Raw genomic sequence first — 15901 nt, 5'->3', positions numbered from 1 at the left:
CGAACTTTGAACAACACAATACAAAGTTCACTGTTCATCACGTAAACAGACGTGCCCCGTGGACAAGTGCAGAGCGCGGTCCTCCGAATTGGTATTCTCAGTTTGTACAGGGTGAGCCTGATTATAATGGGTTCCAATGGTAATTAGAAAATACACATAGAGCATAAAATGGACGAAATATTTGACTTACGTACAGGTTAGTATGTGTTTCTATATTGAGTTTTTTTCTATTCGATTTAAAACAGTGTGGCGTTTATAAGTTTGATTAAGAATGGTACTGAATAATGAGCCTTTAAATATTCAAGACAGATATTAACCAACATCATATTAAAAACCTCACCTTCTACTCTCGTATCGTAAAACTTCTTAATCTCACGTACAAGCACAATAATGTAAAATATGATGTCATATTGCTAGTCTTGGATCCAAGAAGAATTGTGCTCCTTCGTCACGAAGGAGCACAAGGCGGGTGGAACAAAGACCAACATCTGATCTGGTCACAAGAGGGCGAAAGACTTTAAACCTATTTCAGTGCTTCCCAAACATGGTTAAAAAAAACTTCCACATTTATTTTGGTAGATTAAGATGACGTTATTTTCAAAATGATACTTTTCGTGGTAAAAGTTAGTAGCGTAGCGTTGTGAAAATTAGTCGCGTAGCATAAACCGCCGTGACTTCGTACAAAGTGTCAATTTTTTTGTATCAAAAGACAAATCGCAATTGTTTCATACGGCCGATCTTACACGCATTTCAATGGACAATCTGTACGTATGAACCGCGCGTATGAATGAAGTCAAATTTTCACAGCTCACTGCTATAATAATTTTATTTTATTATAATGAGTTCTTGCATATTAATAGTTAGATATTCCCTCGTACGTTCATTATCCCGACTGTCTTTTAATAAATTGTTAAATGGACAAATTTGGCGCATTTTCAACGTTGTCCCCACGTTTATATCGTACGTGAAAAATCTTCAAAACTGGCTAAATACGCGACCTCGCTTCCATACAGGAGAGTGCGTTTGAATAGACAGACGGGTGCATGATCACGGCATTTGGAAATTGCAGCCTCTCTAATAAATGCTGAGCTGAAATTCCATCAGATTTAGGGCTCGGTCTTCCACCTTTGCACACCCTCTCTGGCTGCGCCACTGAGCGTATAAATTCATTACATATATGGCTAATCAAAATCCGTTTCTAATTATCAGTTAAGGTGTTGCAAGAAGCATTGGAACATACAACAGATCGTGTTAAGGCGCAACTTTATGAATATAAAGGAGTGTGTTTTGCGACACCAATGTGACAATAGCTACCCTTGACAAGATGCCAAATTGGCAAGCCAGGAAAGATGATGTGTTTATTGTTACCTATCCGGAAGCAGGTTGGAATACTTTACGTGCTTTTTCATCCGCAAATTATTATCTCGAGGTCATTTTAGGCAAAAATACCGTGAATATCATATTACAGATGGGTCTGAGATGTACAATGCACACACAGGTGAATCGAACATAACTTAAAGAGCATTCATAAAAATGCGGTAACTTATTACCAGGCAGTGTGGGAAGTTTAGCCAAAACAAAAAGGTTTCGAAGGTTTCGGCTACGACGGCATGAGATATCAGAGGGGTTCAGGGAACACATAGGAAACCCTCATTTAGGGTGGTATGCTTACGGGTGACATAGGAGGCGTCAACAAAGGTTTCGGCTACGACGGCAAGATATATATTCAAAGGGTTAATATAATGGAAATGTCTTGGAAAGAAGTCTTTCATCAGGGATATGCTTTCATCCTCATTAAGAAATATACGATCACCCTTCTTAATGGATGAATTATTTGTTTTGCAGCAGGTTCTTCTTCGCAGTTATTTTATCTCTTTTTGGTTTTATTTTACAGGAACTACATGGACACAAGAGATAATGTACCTTGCAATGAATGGTGGAAGCGTTGAAAAGGCGAATAAGGGTCATACAATGTTTCGCATTCCTTATATAGAACTAAATGCGCCCAAGCCTAAGGTACATGTATTTCGTATATCAGTGGAAGGGCACTTTTTGAAAGGCCGTTTGTTTTTGTTATTTCAGTTGCGTCAAACCAGATCGTTAAGGGTCGATTATCGGCCCTCTACTATAGGCCTACAGCAGTTTTGCGCATCCGGCAATTTTGCAGAAGCGGTTTTATATTCGATTCGGCAAATAATGTGCCACAATGACAAGATATAACCATATAACCATTTGAGTGGTAAAGAGCATACTGCTATTTGAGTCAGTGAAACATGCTCGAAAGTTGTGAACGTCAGGCCGCGGGAACAGACGGTCCGAACTCTTCTTTCACTATAGCTGCGAGTCCGCCATAGTGATTCTCAGAAGCTCGGGGTACATTGAATAACTTGTATCCGCGAGGCGTTACTTCACAAGCAATAACATCATCAGAAATTTTAGCCAGCTCTCCGTAACGAATACCATGTCCGCAGAGATGGTGTAAAATAATTGTTTGATAAGTGTGCTTTCCAGTTATTTTTGAAAGTGTGAGGAGCTTTAAAAATATGACTCTTAAAAGTAGTACTTACTCAGAAAGCCTGGGGCCAAATGTACTCACATCATTATGCCTTATATGTTAGAAAAACAATTATCAATCACGAATCACCGGGTTTTATTTAAAACAAACTCATATTGACCATAAAAACGAATAGATTAAAATCTAAACTGAAACTGATAAAAACGAATAAAAACAGCCGGCTCTCAACACGCGATATTCAAAATTCCCGCGCCAAAATTACCCGTGGCAATTGACATCATGGTTATTTGTGCTCAATTGTCGTCAGCTTTCATTGTGTTACTGGGTCGTCATTGCCACAGGCAATTACGGTACCCGGGTAATTTGAATATCGCGTGGTGAAAGACGGTTGTTTTTATTCGTTTCTTAAGTCAATATGAGTTTGTTTTAAATAAAAAACCACATGATTTGTGTTTGATAATTATTTTTCTAACATATAAGGCATAAAGTTGTGATTGCCGGACTGTTCCTTTAATAAGGTATAAAAGCAATATTCCGAATATTAAATCACTGTAAATGTTTTGGGCTTTTATACAATTAAGTATAACCTGTGTTTATTTTGAACAATACATCATGTCAACAAATTTTCGGAAATTATATCAACATGAAATGGTTTTTTTTTCACATGATAGATTAAATTGTTTAACCACCCGTTGAAGAGCTTCATTGTATTCTGGTGCATGATGAAGATTGCCTTTCGAATGTTTCTTTACAGTTTAAAACAGGTAATGTTATTAGAAGGAATTTGAATTTTAAGAATAACTGAGTTGAAGTCTAAAATTAGCAGACAACCCAAACGATTATACACGGCTGTGTACTCTACTCCAAACGTTGTTTCTTTCGAAGAATTGAGATTTGTTGATATGTATGTACTTTATAAATACAAGCAAAGAAAATCCTGATTTTTAAACCCCAAATGCATTTTTGATGGATTTTATTACACTATTTCACTCGTGTTAGCAATTTAAAAGGAAAGAAAATATTTGTTGAATCAGGCATATTCAGTGTAAGGTGTAAATAATCAAATTTTTTATAATTTGCCTAAGACTGAAGGATTAGTCATTAAAATTGTCATTAGGTATTTTTGCTATGAAAATTTGGCCGAGGAAACCGCAGTTGAGACTAAGTTGAAGCCATGTAGTTAATATCTCAGTTATATCTCTACTTAAAGACCCATTCAGTTATCTCAGCGCAAGTGTAAAAAATAAAATTGTTTATAAATTGCTTAAAAGTGAAGGATAAGTCATTCAAATTGTCATTTGGTATTTTTTGAAATGACAATTTAATGAATATGGCACTAATAAAGGTGCCAAAATTTGAATTTTGATGATTTCTACGATGAGCAAATCACTGAATGGACCTTTGATTTTCTTGCCTCAATCATAGCATAGCGGTGCAGACATACATTTGGTTAACAATCACAGTGATGTTTAATTTCCACAGGGGAAACTATCTATCCCTTCCCCATTTGATTTGATCAATCTCATACCTTCACCACGGTTGTTGAAATCTCATCTACCAGCACACTTTGATACCACCAGATATCGTCGCTAAGAAAGCTAAGATTGTATACGTTTGAGCCCGTAACCCAAAAAGATTTGGCTGTGTCTTTGTATCATTGTCATAATTGGTCACCGAATCTTCCTCAGTACGATTCGTGGAATAAGTTCTTTGATGATTTCATAACAGGAGAAGGTAAGAAGTGACTGCACAAGAAATTCAGTAAATATCTATCTAAAAACGTTTGCATAAAACATTTCAATAATGCATTTAAATAATAAAAACGATTTTCCCTAATCTCTTAAAATTCATTATTTAAAGGTATTTTGTAAACCGTTTTTGCTGGATGGCAGTTACATCATGGCATACATATGATGTCAGTAGTAATGTAGGTACTTAAGCATACCAGAAGTTACATCACGACGCGTGATCTTTTTACCTGAAATAACGTCCTCTGATGAGCCTCTAACTTCAGGTTCACAGGTCACTTCCGGGTCAAAAAATGGTATCACGGTCACCTGTCAAAGGTCACTCCCGCATCAATGGTCACGGGTAAACGGTCACTCCTGGGACAAAATGTCAGTCCGGGTCAAAAGGTCACTTCCAGGGCAAAGCACCTCTCTTGACGTCACCTAGGGTCAATGGTTACACGTTATGACGTCACTTCAAGGCAAAGGTCCCGTGTTGTGACGTCACTTCCGGTGTGCCTAGTACATGCACTTAGTATGATATCAAATAAGACAACTTTCAATATTCAGGATGGGTATCAAACTATTTACTATATTTTATATTCACCTTACTTCGCAGTATATTATGGTAAATGGTATAACCATGTCCTCGGATACTGGAAAAGAAGACATGATGAAAATATTTTATTCTTATTTTACGAGGATATGAAAAAGGTTTGTAGGTTTATACAAGTTATCATGACTGTATCATGTCTCATGGTCGAAGAGAAGTTTGTTTAGACTCATTAGAATAATATTAATTAATGATATGACGACGAAGAATTTCGGGGAGAGATTCCTTTTTTGAAAATGCTGGCAATTATGAACATGAAAAGCGATGAAACTAATTAATCTCCTCTTTGCCCAGTGTTTCTTCTTGGTGCTCATACTGGATCAAGTATAGAATGTGATATGTATGCATGTTGTCTTGGCAGGTCTATTGATATTTTTTTTCTCAAAAATAAATGGTTTCTAAGATTCTTCATGCTCATTATTATTCACAATCAATGTTTTGCTAAAAATAGTGAACACACTGTCAATGTCACACTCTACATTGAGCTTGAATACAAATACTTTGAACAAAGGAAATTATTGTAATATTATTCAGCATTCTATATTAGGATTTACATATTTGCCACCAGGATGAGAAAGCTGCAGTGAGGCGGATATGCGAGTTTCTTGGCTACCATTACTCGGATGATATTCTAGATCAGATCACACAGCATAGTACATTTGAAGTATGAAAAAGAATCCAATGACCAATCCGGATTCAATCAACAATCGTGGCAAAAGTAATTTGTCATTTATGCGAAAAGGTAAATAGTATATAAATATTGAATGTTTATGAGCACAATGGTAAGAATATTTTCATGAGGTGAAATGTGGACTGTTCCATTCAACGAGGCTTTGCCAGTTGAATGGAACAGTAACAGTTCATATTTTACCGAATGAAAATATTCTTTTCCATTTAACGAATAAAAATATTAAATATTTGTTTCATAACCATCTATAAATTATAAATGTCTTCAACTTAATTTCATAAATCACCAAGAAATCAAACTAGATTTAATTATATATATAAAGTGTATTTATTTTAGAAGCGATTCCCACACCTATAATCGGCGAGTCGAGGTGGTCACCGTTCGCGCTATACGTTCGCGTTTGTCAGCGTTGCCAAGGTAGCTGCGTGTGCGTGCAATGAAAAATTGACTATTGCACTCGCGCGGATTGCAGTAGTCTTTTTCTGAAAATGTCAAAAATAATTAATATTAATTGACCAATCAAATGATAAGTTAACCATATTTTGGGTGGGTAGGTTGGCTAACACTTTCGATCGCAAAATGCATTGTGCTGCATTGTGTGTACGTAATATTGGTAGGATAATCGACAAGGAATGAAAATCGCTATAGACGAATCCATCGAGCCAAGTGCAATGGTCAGAATTCAGTCGGCCATTACTGGGTACCGTCTGCACAAAACTGGTGTTGTTACTACCAAATTGGGTGGATTAAATGCGCTTAAAATCGATGTTGAATTGTATTGTGTTGTAAACTTTCATCATTCTTTTGTCTACGTGTAGCACGGGTGATGGAATGCAGTTTAATATCCCCGCCAAGGCCACACCATTTCACATTTTAGGTGGAATAGACCTAATGGGGGACCCAGCTATGGCTGCCATTGAGGTGTAGGAATGCGTGAAATTAGAATCGTCTATATCGGATAGCACAAACAAGTTGACCAGGTGTTGACTATACAATATATTATGTTCTCTTTTGTTCACAGGTATTGTTGGAGACTGGAAGAATTATTTCACTGACGAACAAGATGAAGCTCTCAATAAAAAAAAAAAAAAAAAATTAAGTGGGACAGGATTACAATTCCAATTCGACTGAGGCAACATGATATTTTTTACGTTTGTAATGCTATCACAAAATTTTGTAACAAGTAAATTGAATACTAAACTCAACCAAATGTGACAAGTTCCCACATTCAAGGGCATGACAAACCTTTACTTCGTGAGTTTTTGTTTATAGCTGTAAAGGTTTTAAATAAGCTTGAAAAGACACCAAATTTGTTTTATACCGCACATTCTGCCAAGGGTATAATGTACAATTTGTCAAGTGTTTGTCAGCAACGAATTTCTCCAATTACACAGCACTGATTAATTTTACACTGTTCTTGTTTACACCAGGAGAAGATAATTTCGAAATATTGGAAATTCTAATGAAATCGGGCGAATTCGAGTAAAAGGCAATCTTCTTTATCATAATGAACATGTTAAAGGTTGTTTAGGTCAAAAGACATCTTCTGTAGATAGGATGAGCTACATAATACGAAGATTGATCTATGACGTCAGTATGTTTAAAATCCTTTGATAGTCCTAATTCATATTTACATATAGAACATTCATTTACATACTGTTTCTTTATGTTTGTACTACATTTCAAAATGATTTTCCTATAGACGAATCCAACAAGCCAACTTCAGCCAAGTCATGGTCAGGATTTGGTCGGCCATTTTCGGTCCCCGCATGCACTAAACAGATGTTGTGAGTGCCCAATTGGAAGGATTAAACCCACTTAAAATTCGATGTCAGATTCTTTTGTGTTGTAAACTGTCATCATTCTTTTGTGTACGTGTAACACGGGTGATAGAATGCAGTTTAAAATACCCTTCAAGGCCGCATCATTTCACATTTTAGGTAAGATAGTTGGGTCCCCGTCGCGGCTATAGCTGCCATTGAGGTGCAGGAATGCGTGAAATTGGATTCGTCTATACACAAATATATTGTGTAGATGATATGACGTCAAAACCGAACGAGGTCGTAAGACCAGGCTTAACTGAAAACGGGTTAAACGCGTGTCTCGAACCTTGCCATACTTGTGTGCCAGGCTTGTAGGATTAGGGACCAGCCAGAATTTTCGCTATTTTCACTTAAGTACAAAACGTACGTAAGAGGCAGTAGCGTAGCGTAGACTTCGAGGGCCAGTCGTAAACAATAATGACGGTCAACCTATATTTTGTCCCAGTCAGAGGGATCAGGCTACGGCTAATTTCAACCATCATAGCTGTCGCTAAGAACTGAGTCGCTCTTGCGAAGAAAAAATGACGTTTTTTTAAGGCAAATTTAGTACATATCTCTATGGGGATTTATTTGGTGGTGTGATATCTGCACAGAGGGATGAGGGGTAAAAAATCTGGACATGTCTACGTAAGAAAAATGGCGATTTTTGTTTGAGTAATAACAAATATGAAACTGAAATATTATGGTATTTTCCAATATTTTCCCTTCTCTTTCTTTCTTTCTTTTTTTCTTTCTTTCTTTCTTTCTCTCTTTCTCTCTTTCTTTCTCTCTTTCTTTCTTTCTGTATTTCTTTTTTATTTCTTTTTCACTTTCTAGGCCTGTGAGGGCTTAAAGGGCTCTTTAACGTTACCAACTCAAGAAAATTCGATTTGTTATGTCATAACCTTACCGTGCTCTTATCTTTCAACACATATTTCTGTGCAAACGTTCATACCCCAGCCCTTAAGTGTTTTTTAATTGTATGTACCATGCTATCTTAAAGCCATGTTATAACATTTCCAAAATATTGATAAGTATTTCTTTTCCATAAAATGTTAGCTTTTACTGTCAGATATGTCCTCTTTTAATTTTAAGCTGAACAACTGGGGTAAAGCAAAGAAAATTGGAATTTACTACCAGCGCCGATGTCGTCAGTGCGTGTCACTCCATTCGGTTGTGCTACGACACGATCCTCTATGTGTGTCGCCATGTACATGTACGTACTGTGTTATGAACATCGAGTACGCGTTCGACTAATAATTATTTCCATCGTAATCATAAAACGACGGTTCCTGCGTTTTATTCCAAATCTCGGATTGTGACTAAACTATAGCACCTAGAGTCTTGATTTATGCAAGGTATGATAGTTTAATTAGGTACATTATAATTATGTTAAAAAAGAATTTTGAAAAATATTGAGGGCGTCTTCCTCAGCAAATGTTATAATATGGCTTTAAATGATAGAAAGCAGTTAATTAAAACTTGGAACAGTTCTAGAGCGCCGGTATTATGGTTTTAATTTGGATTGTTTAAACTTTTACCTGGATTTTAACTTGGTTTTCCCCGTTGCATTTTAGCATTGTTCTGTTTAAACTTTTAACTTACCTGGATTTTAACTTGGTTTCCCCTGATGGGTGCATTTTATATTGTTCCTTTCCGTGCGTTTCAAAGCAATAATACTAAAGAATAAACCGCGCATTGTAATTGACCACGCTTTTCGACCGCGTGCATGGTTTCGATTTGCAACTTTGGAAAATGCACCACCAACTTGTCATAGCACAGGTCATGCAGGTTAAAGCACATATTCTATAGTATGTCACGTCAACTATAATACATCAGTGTAAGCTAGTGTATGCTCCATGCACATACGGTATGGTCTATGTCCAGTGAAACTCGTATCATTTGCAACCTCTTTTATTTACTTCGAAAAAGAAGACTCAGCTGTCATTATCATGGAGAAAATTGTTGACGAAAGCATTGGTGAGTAATAATCTTATACATCGACTGCTTTGAGTACAAAATGAAAGTGCTTTTTCAAATCAGTTACATGTACACTGCGCTTTGATTTCGTATTGTTCATTTTATTATTCATTTTTTGAATACAATCCCGAAATATTTTGACTAATGTAGATATTAAATCGTATGCAAACCTGAATAATTAATTCTTACTTCTAGTTTCTACTCCCTCATTCACTCGTTCGCTCGCTAAAAGTCACTCACTCACATACTCATTTCCGTAACTTCATATAATTTTAAATATCAGATATATATTGTTGTTCCATGTGGGAATGTGTGTTTGTGTTTTTTATATTCAGGTAGACTTCAGGTAAACCATACTGCAGTTACTGTCCGTTTTCCTATACACAATACACAGTGCTCTCACCATTGACGCGTGACCCCTACAAATGATGTATGTTGGGAGAATGGACACTTGCCTAGTTAACATCACTGTGTGAAAAATAACCAGCTAATATTTTATTTATTCTCCAAAACTTCTAGCAAATATATTTCTCTAACATGACCTAAAATTACAGCTAGGTTAGATGTTCAGAAATGGTCGCACTTTTGTAAAATATGAGTGAGGGCAAGGCATAGCTAGCCAACTCCCCGTGTTATTTGAATGGAGATTTGACCGAAAATATTGGTATCGGACCGCTCACTTCTGAAGGATGCCACAAAAACCGGTAAAAGCTACATTTAAATTATTCTAAATAGGTTCTAGAAAATAAAGTTTTGTAACATGTCCTAAATTTTTAGCTAATTTAGGTGTTTGGAGAGGGTCGTACTTTTGTGTTTTAGGAAGGACATGTAAACGACAGATAACACCAAAAATTATTTCTAAACCGTGTTAAGTCAAAAATCATTATGTTGCTCATTTTCAAGAATGCTGGTTTACAAAAAGCACGACATTGTCTGATTTCGTGAACAAAGCCACACATAACATTGTTTCCTTTCGTTTCCTTTATAATCGGTTACCCAACTGAAGCTATGAATACCAGCTTTATTGCGATATCGCACATGAAAACAGTCACTTGTGCACAACCAGAGAAGATCCGATTTAATCAGTTGAGCTGTTTCAATGAGTGTTATCTTGGTTTAATAGCTTTTAATGGGGTTAAGTCCTGCAAAGGTCCAGATGAATTCTACTGTAGACATGACTGCATCATGCCTAAATCTCTTAGACGGCCGACATGGTAAAGGTCCGGGAAAAGGGTAGTCCTACATAAATACATATCGGTGTAGAACGGTAGAAGTGATGTATATATAGGATTAACTACCATAGTAGGTTAAAACTATTTTTGTACGTTCACGCGGCACCTCTGCATTGAACCATATCATGTTGATCACTCGCACCTGTAAGATTAGTATCTTTGAAAGAAGCGGTATTGTATTCAATCTATGAATGATTGCAGACATAATTATACAGGTGATGTGTGCAACCTGCTTGTAGTGCAAGGTGATTTATTCAAAAATTGTTTTAACCTATTCGCCGTATACATTAACTACCATAGCAATAGGTTAAAACTATTTTTGAATATATCGCACTGCACTAGTACGTTCACGCGGTACATCTGCATTGAACCCTGTCAAAGAACAGGGATAAAGTCCTGGGTCGTAATTCTATAGAATATTCATATCATGTTGATAACTCGCGCTTATAAGATTAGTATCTTTGAAAAGAGCAGTATTGTATTCAATCTGTGATTGCAGACATACACCGCGATTAGTGCAACCTGCTTGTAGTGCAGGCGATATATTAACCAATTGTTTTAACCTATTGCTATGGTAGTTGATCCTGTTACATCACTAATTCTACGGCGAATTGCTATGGTAGTTAATCATGTTAATCATTGCTTTAAAGTTAGTAACTATTTTAAACTGTTGCGATTTGGTAGGTCACAGCATCTTGCAAATAGTAGTGAACTTTAAAAAAAATTCCATTGATCATTTCATAGTGTGCAGAAGAATTCAATTCAAATATCACATATACTTTTGTAGGTCCTGTGGTTCTTGAGTTATGTTGGAAAAGGGCTGAAAGAACAAGATAATGAAAATAGATTGCATTGACAAACCTAATAAATAATTCATACCAGGGATTAATCAGTCCTGCGGGTGCAAATGATTCGATATAGGTTTGCGTTGTAAATGAACTCGTGTCAAACGACAAACCTAATAAATAATTAATACCAGGATTAAAGTCTCGGGGTGCGGACATTTCATTAATAGCAAATGATTCGATGTAGGCTGCGTTGTAAACATGTCTGCCATTTCAATTGTTAAAGTCTTACCATTTGAGGGACGGGTCAATAGTACAGGTAGTTTATACCAAAACGTTGAATTTAGATAAAGTCAAGTCTATACAAATGTATTGAACCTGAACCAAATCGTGCAGAAGCAGGTTATAATATTTATATAGTAATTCCAGGAAAGGTGATTCAAACACAACTGGAACGTATGGAAATAATTATGATATTGGAGCTTTGCAATAATTATTTGCTTTAGAGGTAGATAAATTGGGGGGGGGGGGGGGGAAGAATTTGCCAGCAAGCCGAAAGGGGCACTTTTTTTTTAATATAACGTTCTAAAAAAGTTTTTGGGGAAATAGTACGGAAACGCTTAGGGGCAGTGCGATACTGAGCCCTGGGGAGGGTAAATGGGGGATTTGTCGGCTAGTCGAAGGGCAGGTGCAGTCAACATTTTGCAAACAAAATGCCAATTACTTTTCTCAACGTAATGTACGCTATATTTTGAATATTATTGTAGTCTTGTTTTTTATTGAGTTGAATTGCAAACCTATTGAGTTGAATTGCAAAAATTTCAATTTCCTGACAAATACGGTTTTATTTGTCTTAGTATAAATAGAACCAATTTACCTCAGCAGAGAATGGTTGAACTGATTGGCAGCGGGAAAGTTTACTTTTGGTAAAAAGTTCAAAGTAAGTGTTATTAAAAAATAATTGAGGTTGATTCTACTAGTACCAAACACTACATTATGTATAACACATTTTTGCATGATGTGATGAAACGGTCTGTGGTTCTTAAAATGGGTTGTTGCAAACCGCTTATACCCACTTAAATCAATGATAATTAGCACTCTGAACTAAACGATATTTTGACCAAGTATATGTACTTGATAGCTGGACACTAGTCATGTTCCTGCCATGAACATTGATTAGTAATAGTCATTTCATTTTGGCAGCCTAAAAGTATTTGTCCTCATTTTGTCGTATAAGTGTAAAATGGATGTAAAGAGGTTTTGCAATTTGACGTTTACAATACTGTCTGTGACTCTTTTTATAAAGACACGGTAGAAAGTAGGTAGACTTACTTCTTTGTTCACGAAGTACGTGCATAATTACCCCATGTAATGCATTCATGTTTCATGTTCATGACTTGTTTTTATTGCAGTGAAAGTTATAACAGAAAGTATGAAAGATGATGACAAAGAGATCCCAATTCAAATGTATGAGTATAAAGGAGTGTATTTTTCTGACGCAAACGTGGAAAAGGATACACTCGAATCATTGCCACAGTGGGAGGCCCGAGCAGACGACGTGTACGTCGTCTCGTATCCAAAAGCAGGTAATGTACGAGGATATTATTTGTTCATACCGACGAACCTCCGATAACTATAAACTGTCCCTTTGTATTATACTGACTGAAGAGGGAGAGGTAATCCAATTTCCCAGTGCAACTCTAATTTGGCCATGGTCGCTTTCCGCGTTCAGCGAATCTCGCAAAGCACGTCACGGGTTATATAAGGACAGGAAAAGTTGAATTGTGGGAAGGGCGACTGGAATAAGACCATTCACCAGATACAGCTTTCGCAAGCATGAAATGTCTTATCGTTAGGGCCTTTTGAGCATAATTTTGACATTTTTTTACTAAAACCTCGATTTCTCAGAGTTCACTTTTGTCAACATTGCAAGATAACTCGTAAAACATGCAAGCAAAAGGTAAATTGTTTGCCCAATCGTTTAAAGAACATCAAATTATGCGGAATGTTTTCTCACTTATTTTTCTCGTTATTGGGCTTGAGCAACACACAGTACACTATTTGTTGTTGTTGTTGTTGTGTACTTTTGTCATTATTATCATTTCCCCCTGTCTTTATTAAAGAACTATAATATTTGCTCAATTTGATCAAATCGGTGTTCACATCTTAAGGTTCGACATGGACTCAAGAAATTATGTATCTTGCTTTGAATGGAGGTGATATCGAGAAAGCAAACCAAGCTCACACGATGATACGTGTCCCATATATGGAAGCAAAACATAGACTACCCAAGGTATGCAAAATTCTACATCTACATAAAGCACTATATAATGGAAGTCACTTAAAGTTTGTCATTTCAAATCTTGTCATTAAATTAATCTTAGTCATATTCTGCATGTTCGGAAATATCTTTGAACGCAGTGATATTAATAACGGTGCTTTTGCATCAAAATGCAATAAGATCAAATTAATGTGGTACCGTTCAGACATTAAATTTGGGATCAGTCCAACACACACGCTTTGGCAATATCGTTATATTTAAGGGTACTACACCTCGATAAATTTAGTCTATTTTTTTGCATTTTTCTCAAAAACTAATAACACAGTGGTAACAAAGTTATAAATATTATAGGGAATTCCAATTACTACACTGGAATTTCAGTGACCCAAGACAAGCGGTTTGTTATTTATGATAAGAAATAAGGTACCGCTAGGATGTACCTCGTTTTCTATCATATATACTGAACCGCTTGTCTTGAGTCACTGAAATTTCAGTGTAGTAATTGGATTCCTTGCCCCAATAATATACAAAACTTTTGTTACCAGTGTGTTATTATTTGTTGAGAAAAATGCAAAAATAGTCACAAATTTACCACAGGGGTGTAGTACCCCCTTAATTGATTTACAAGCCCAAATAATAAATGCATTTTGCAATGATTCAGTGTATTGTTTAACTTGGCGCTTGAGACTGCTGTGTGCATACGATCAAAGTTGTCCCAACACAGTTCATTTGCATAATAAACAGTGCTGGTACTCTTTTTACTTCATTCTTAGATGAAATGGTTCAGTCATCCTTTAAGAAGTTTATTGATAGTATGGTGTTTATTGAAGATATGGTTCAAGATGTTTTGGTTTAACATGGGTCAGGTTGGTATACTCTACTGTAAAACAATTATTATATGACTTAATTGTTTATTACCTTCTTTGTTTACTTCTTTGTTTCATTCAATATAATTGTGTTATATCTAAATACCGATACCTTTTGCATTGCCCTCGTATTTCATATTGTTACTCATTATTTATTTTGTAGGGCGAGTTTACTGCGCCATCACCGTTAACCGTTATTAAGATGTTACCGTCTCCACGTTTTATGAAGTCCCACCTGCCTGAACATCTACTCCCGTCAGATATCTTCGACAAAAAAGCTAAAATTGTCTATGTAGCCCGAAATCCTAAAGATATGGCTGTATCTTTCTATCATTTTCATCGTTGGCAGAAGATGCTTCCAAAATATGAAACGTGGGACAGATTCTTTGACGCTTTTATGGAAGGAAAAGGTATGACATGGTACAATGTACCACCACCATGACCCACACAGAAAGTGGGTTTAAAATGACAATGTGAAATGAAACATCTTTATCCATTACATGTACCGCATTTTGGGGGATGGTGTAGATTTTAAAAAGGAGGGGGCTTTTGTGAAAAGTGTCGTAAAATTTTGACCTTTTTTAACCAAAAAAGCATTAAAGACCCGCTCGCAAATTGGTATTTTGGGGACTTTTTTCGCGCCCCCTGCTTACGGGCCTGATACCTGATTATATATACCTTAAGCTATTGTAACTGCAGGCTGTAACCAAATAATTATACAATCATATTTGTATTTCTAAGTAAAAATAAAATAGCCAAACGGTATAATATTTCCTGTATTTTAATAAGTAATGGCTACATGTAGGCCAACGCTACCAGTGGAATTTTAGTTGGTTTCATTTAATGCTAGAGTTCAAAAGTTATGTCCGATTTAATGTTATAATCATTGTATTGCCAATAGACCAATCTAACCTTTAAAAGTTTATCAATTGTATTGTCATAATGTAAAACTTAATATTGCAACCCGTTGTACTTTGGTTTTTATAGTAGCCTATGGTATATGGTATGAACATTATCTTGGATATTGGAGAAGACGACATGAAGAAAACATACTATTTCTGAAATATGAAGATATGAAAAAGGTAAAAATGATCAGTCATTACCCTTTGTTTTGTTTTATTTCTCCTTTTGCCTGAGTTACTTATTCAGTGACTTGAGCGACTTTTTACAATTTCTTTATTTTAACAACTACGAGAGTGCAGCCTGCATGAAAGGTATAAAAGTGTGAATTGGACTTTCACCTTTTACACAGTTTCGTCCAATTTGGCGACTTTTAAGAATTTCCATATTTTAAGTTATACGAGAGTGCAACCTACATCCATTTTTTACACATTTTCCGCCTCGGCGACTTTTTACAATTTCTTTATTTTAAGTCCCCAGCAAATAAGGACTATAAGTTTGTGTACACCGAT

General features: G+C 36.1%; 1 protein-coding gene across 1 annotated transcript in view; it reads left to right on the top strand.

The window, feature by feature from the left end:
• The first annotated feature begins 168 nt into the window (after positions 1 to 168).
• LOC140147409 (uncharacterized) overlaps positions 169 to 15901 on the top strand; it is a 29185-nt gene continuing 13452 nt past the window's right edge. The window contains exons 1-10 of the mRNA XM_072169187.1: positions 169 to 196; positions 1311 to 1382; positions 1895 to 2016; positions 4096 to 4249; positions 9191 to 9325; positions 12755 to 12928; positions 13514 to 13635; positions 14397 to 14489; positions 14653 to 14899; positions 15477 to 15571. Of these exons, the coding sequence (XP_072025288.1) occupies positions 169 to 196; positions 1311 to 1382; positions 1895 to 2016; positions 4096 to 4249; positions 9191 to 9325; positions 12755 to 12928; positions 13514 to 13635; positions 14397 to 14489; positions 14653 to 14899; positions 15477 to 15571 (1242 nt within the window). The remainder of the gene's footprint in view (positions 197 to 1310; positions 1383 to 1894; positions 2017 to 4095; positions 4250 to 9190; positions 9326 to 12754; positions 12929 to 13513; positions 13636 to 14396; positions 14490 to 14652; positions 14900 to 15476; positions 15572 to 15901) is intronic.

Source organism: Amphiura filiformis, chromosome 3, assembly GCF_039555335.1.
Source record: "Amphiura filiformis chromosome 3, Afil_fr2py, whole genome shotgun sequence".
Classification (NCBI taxonomy): domain Eukaryota; kingdom Metazoa; phylum Echinodermata; class Ophiuroidea; order Amphilepidida; family Amphiuridae; genus Amphiura; species Amphiura filiformis.
The sequence above is the reverse complement of the archived record's forward strand: the minus strand, read 5'-3'. Positions and strand labels throughout refer to the sequence as shown.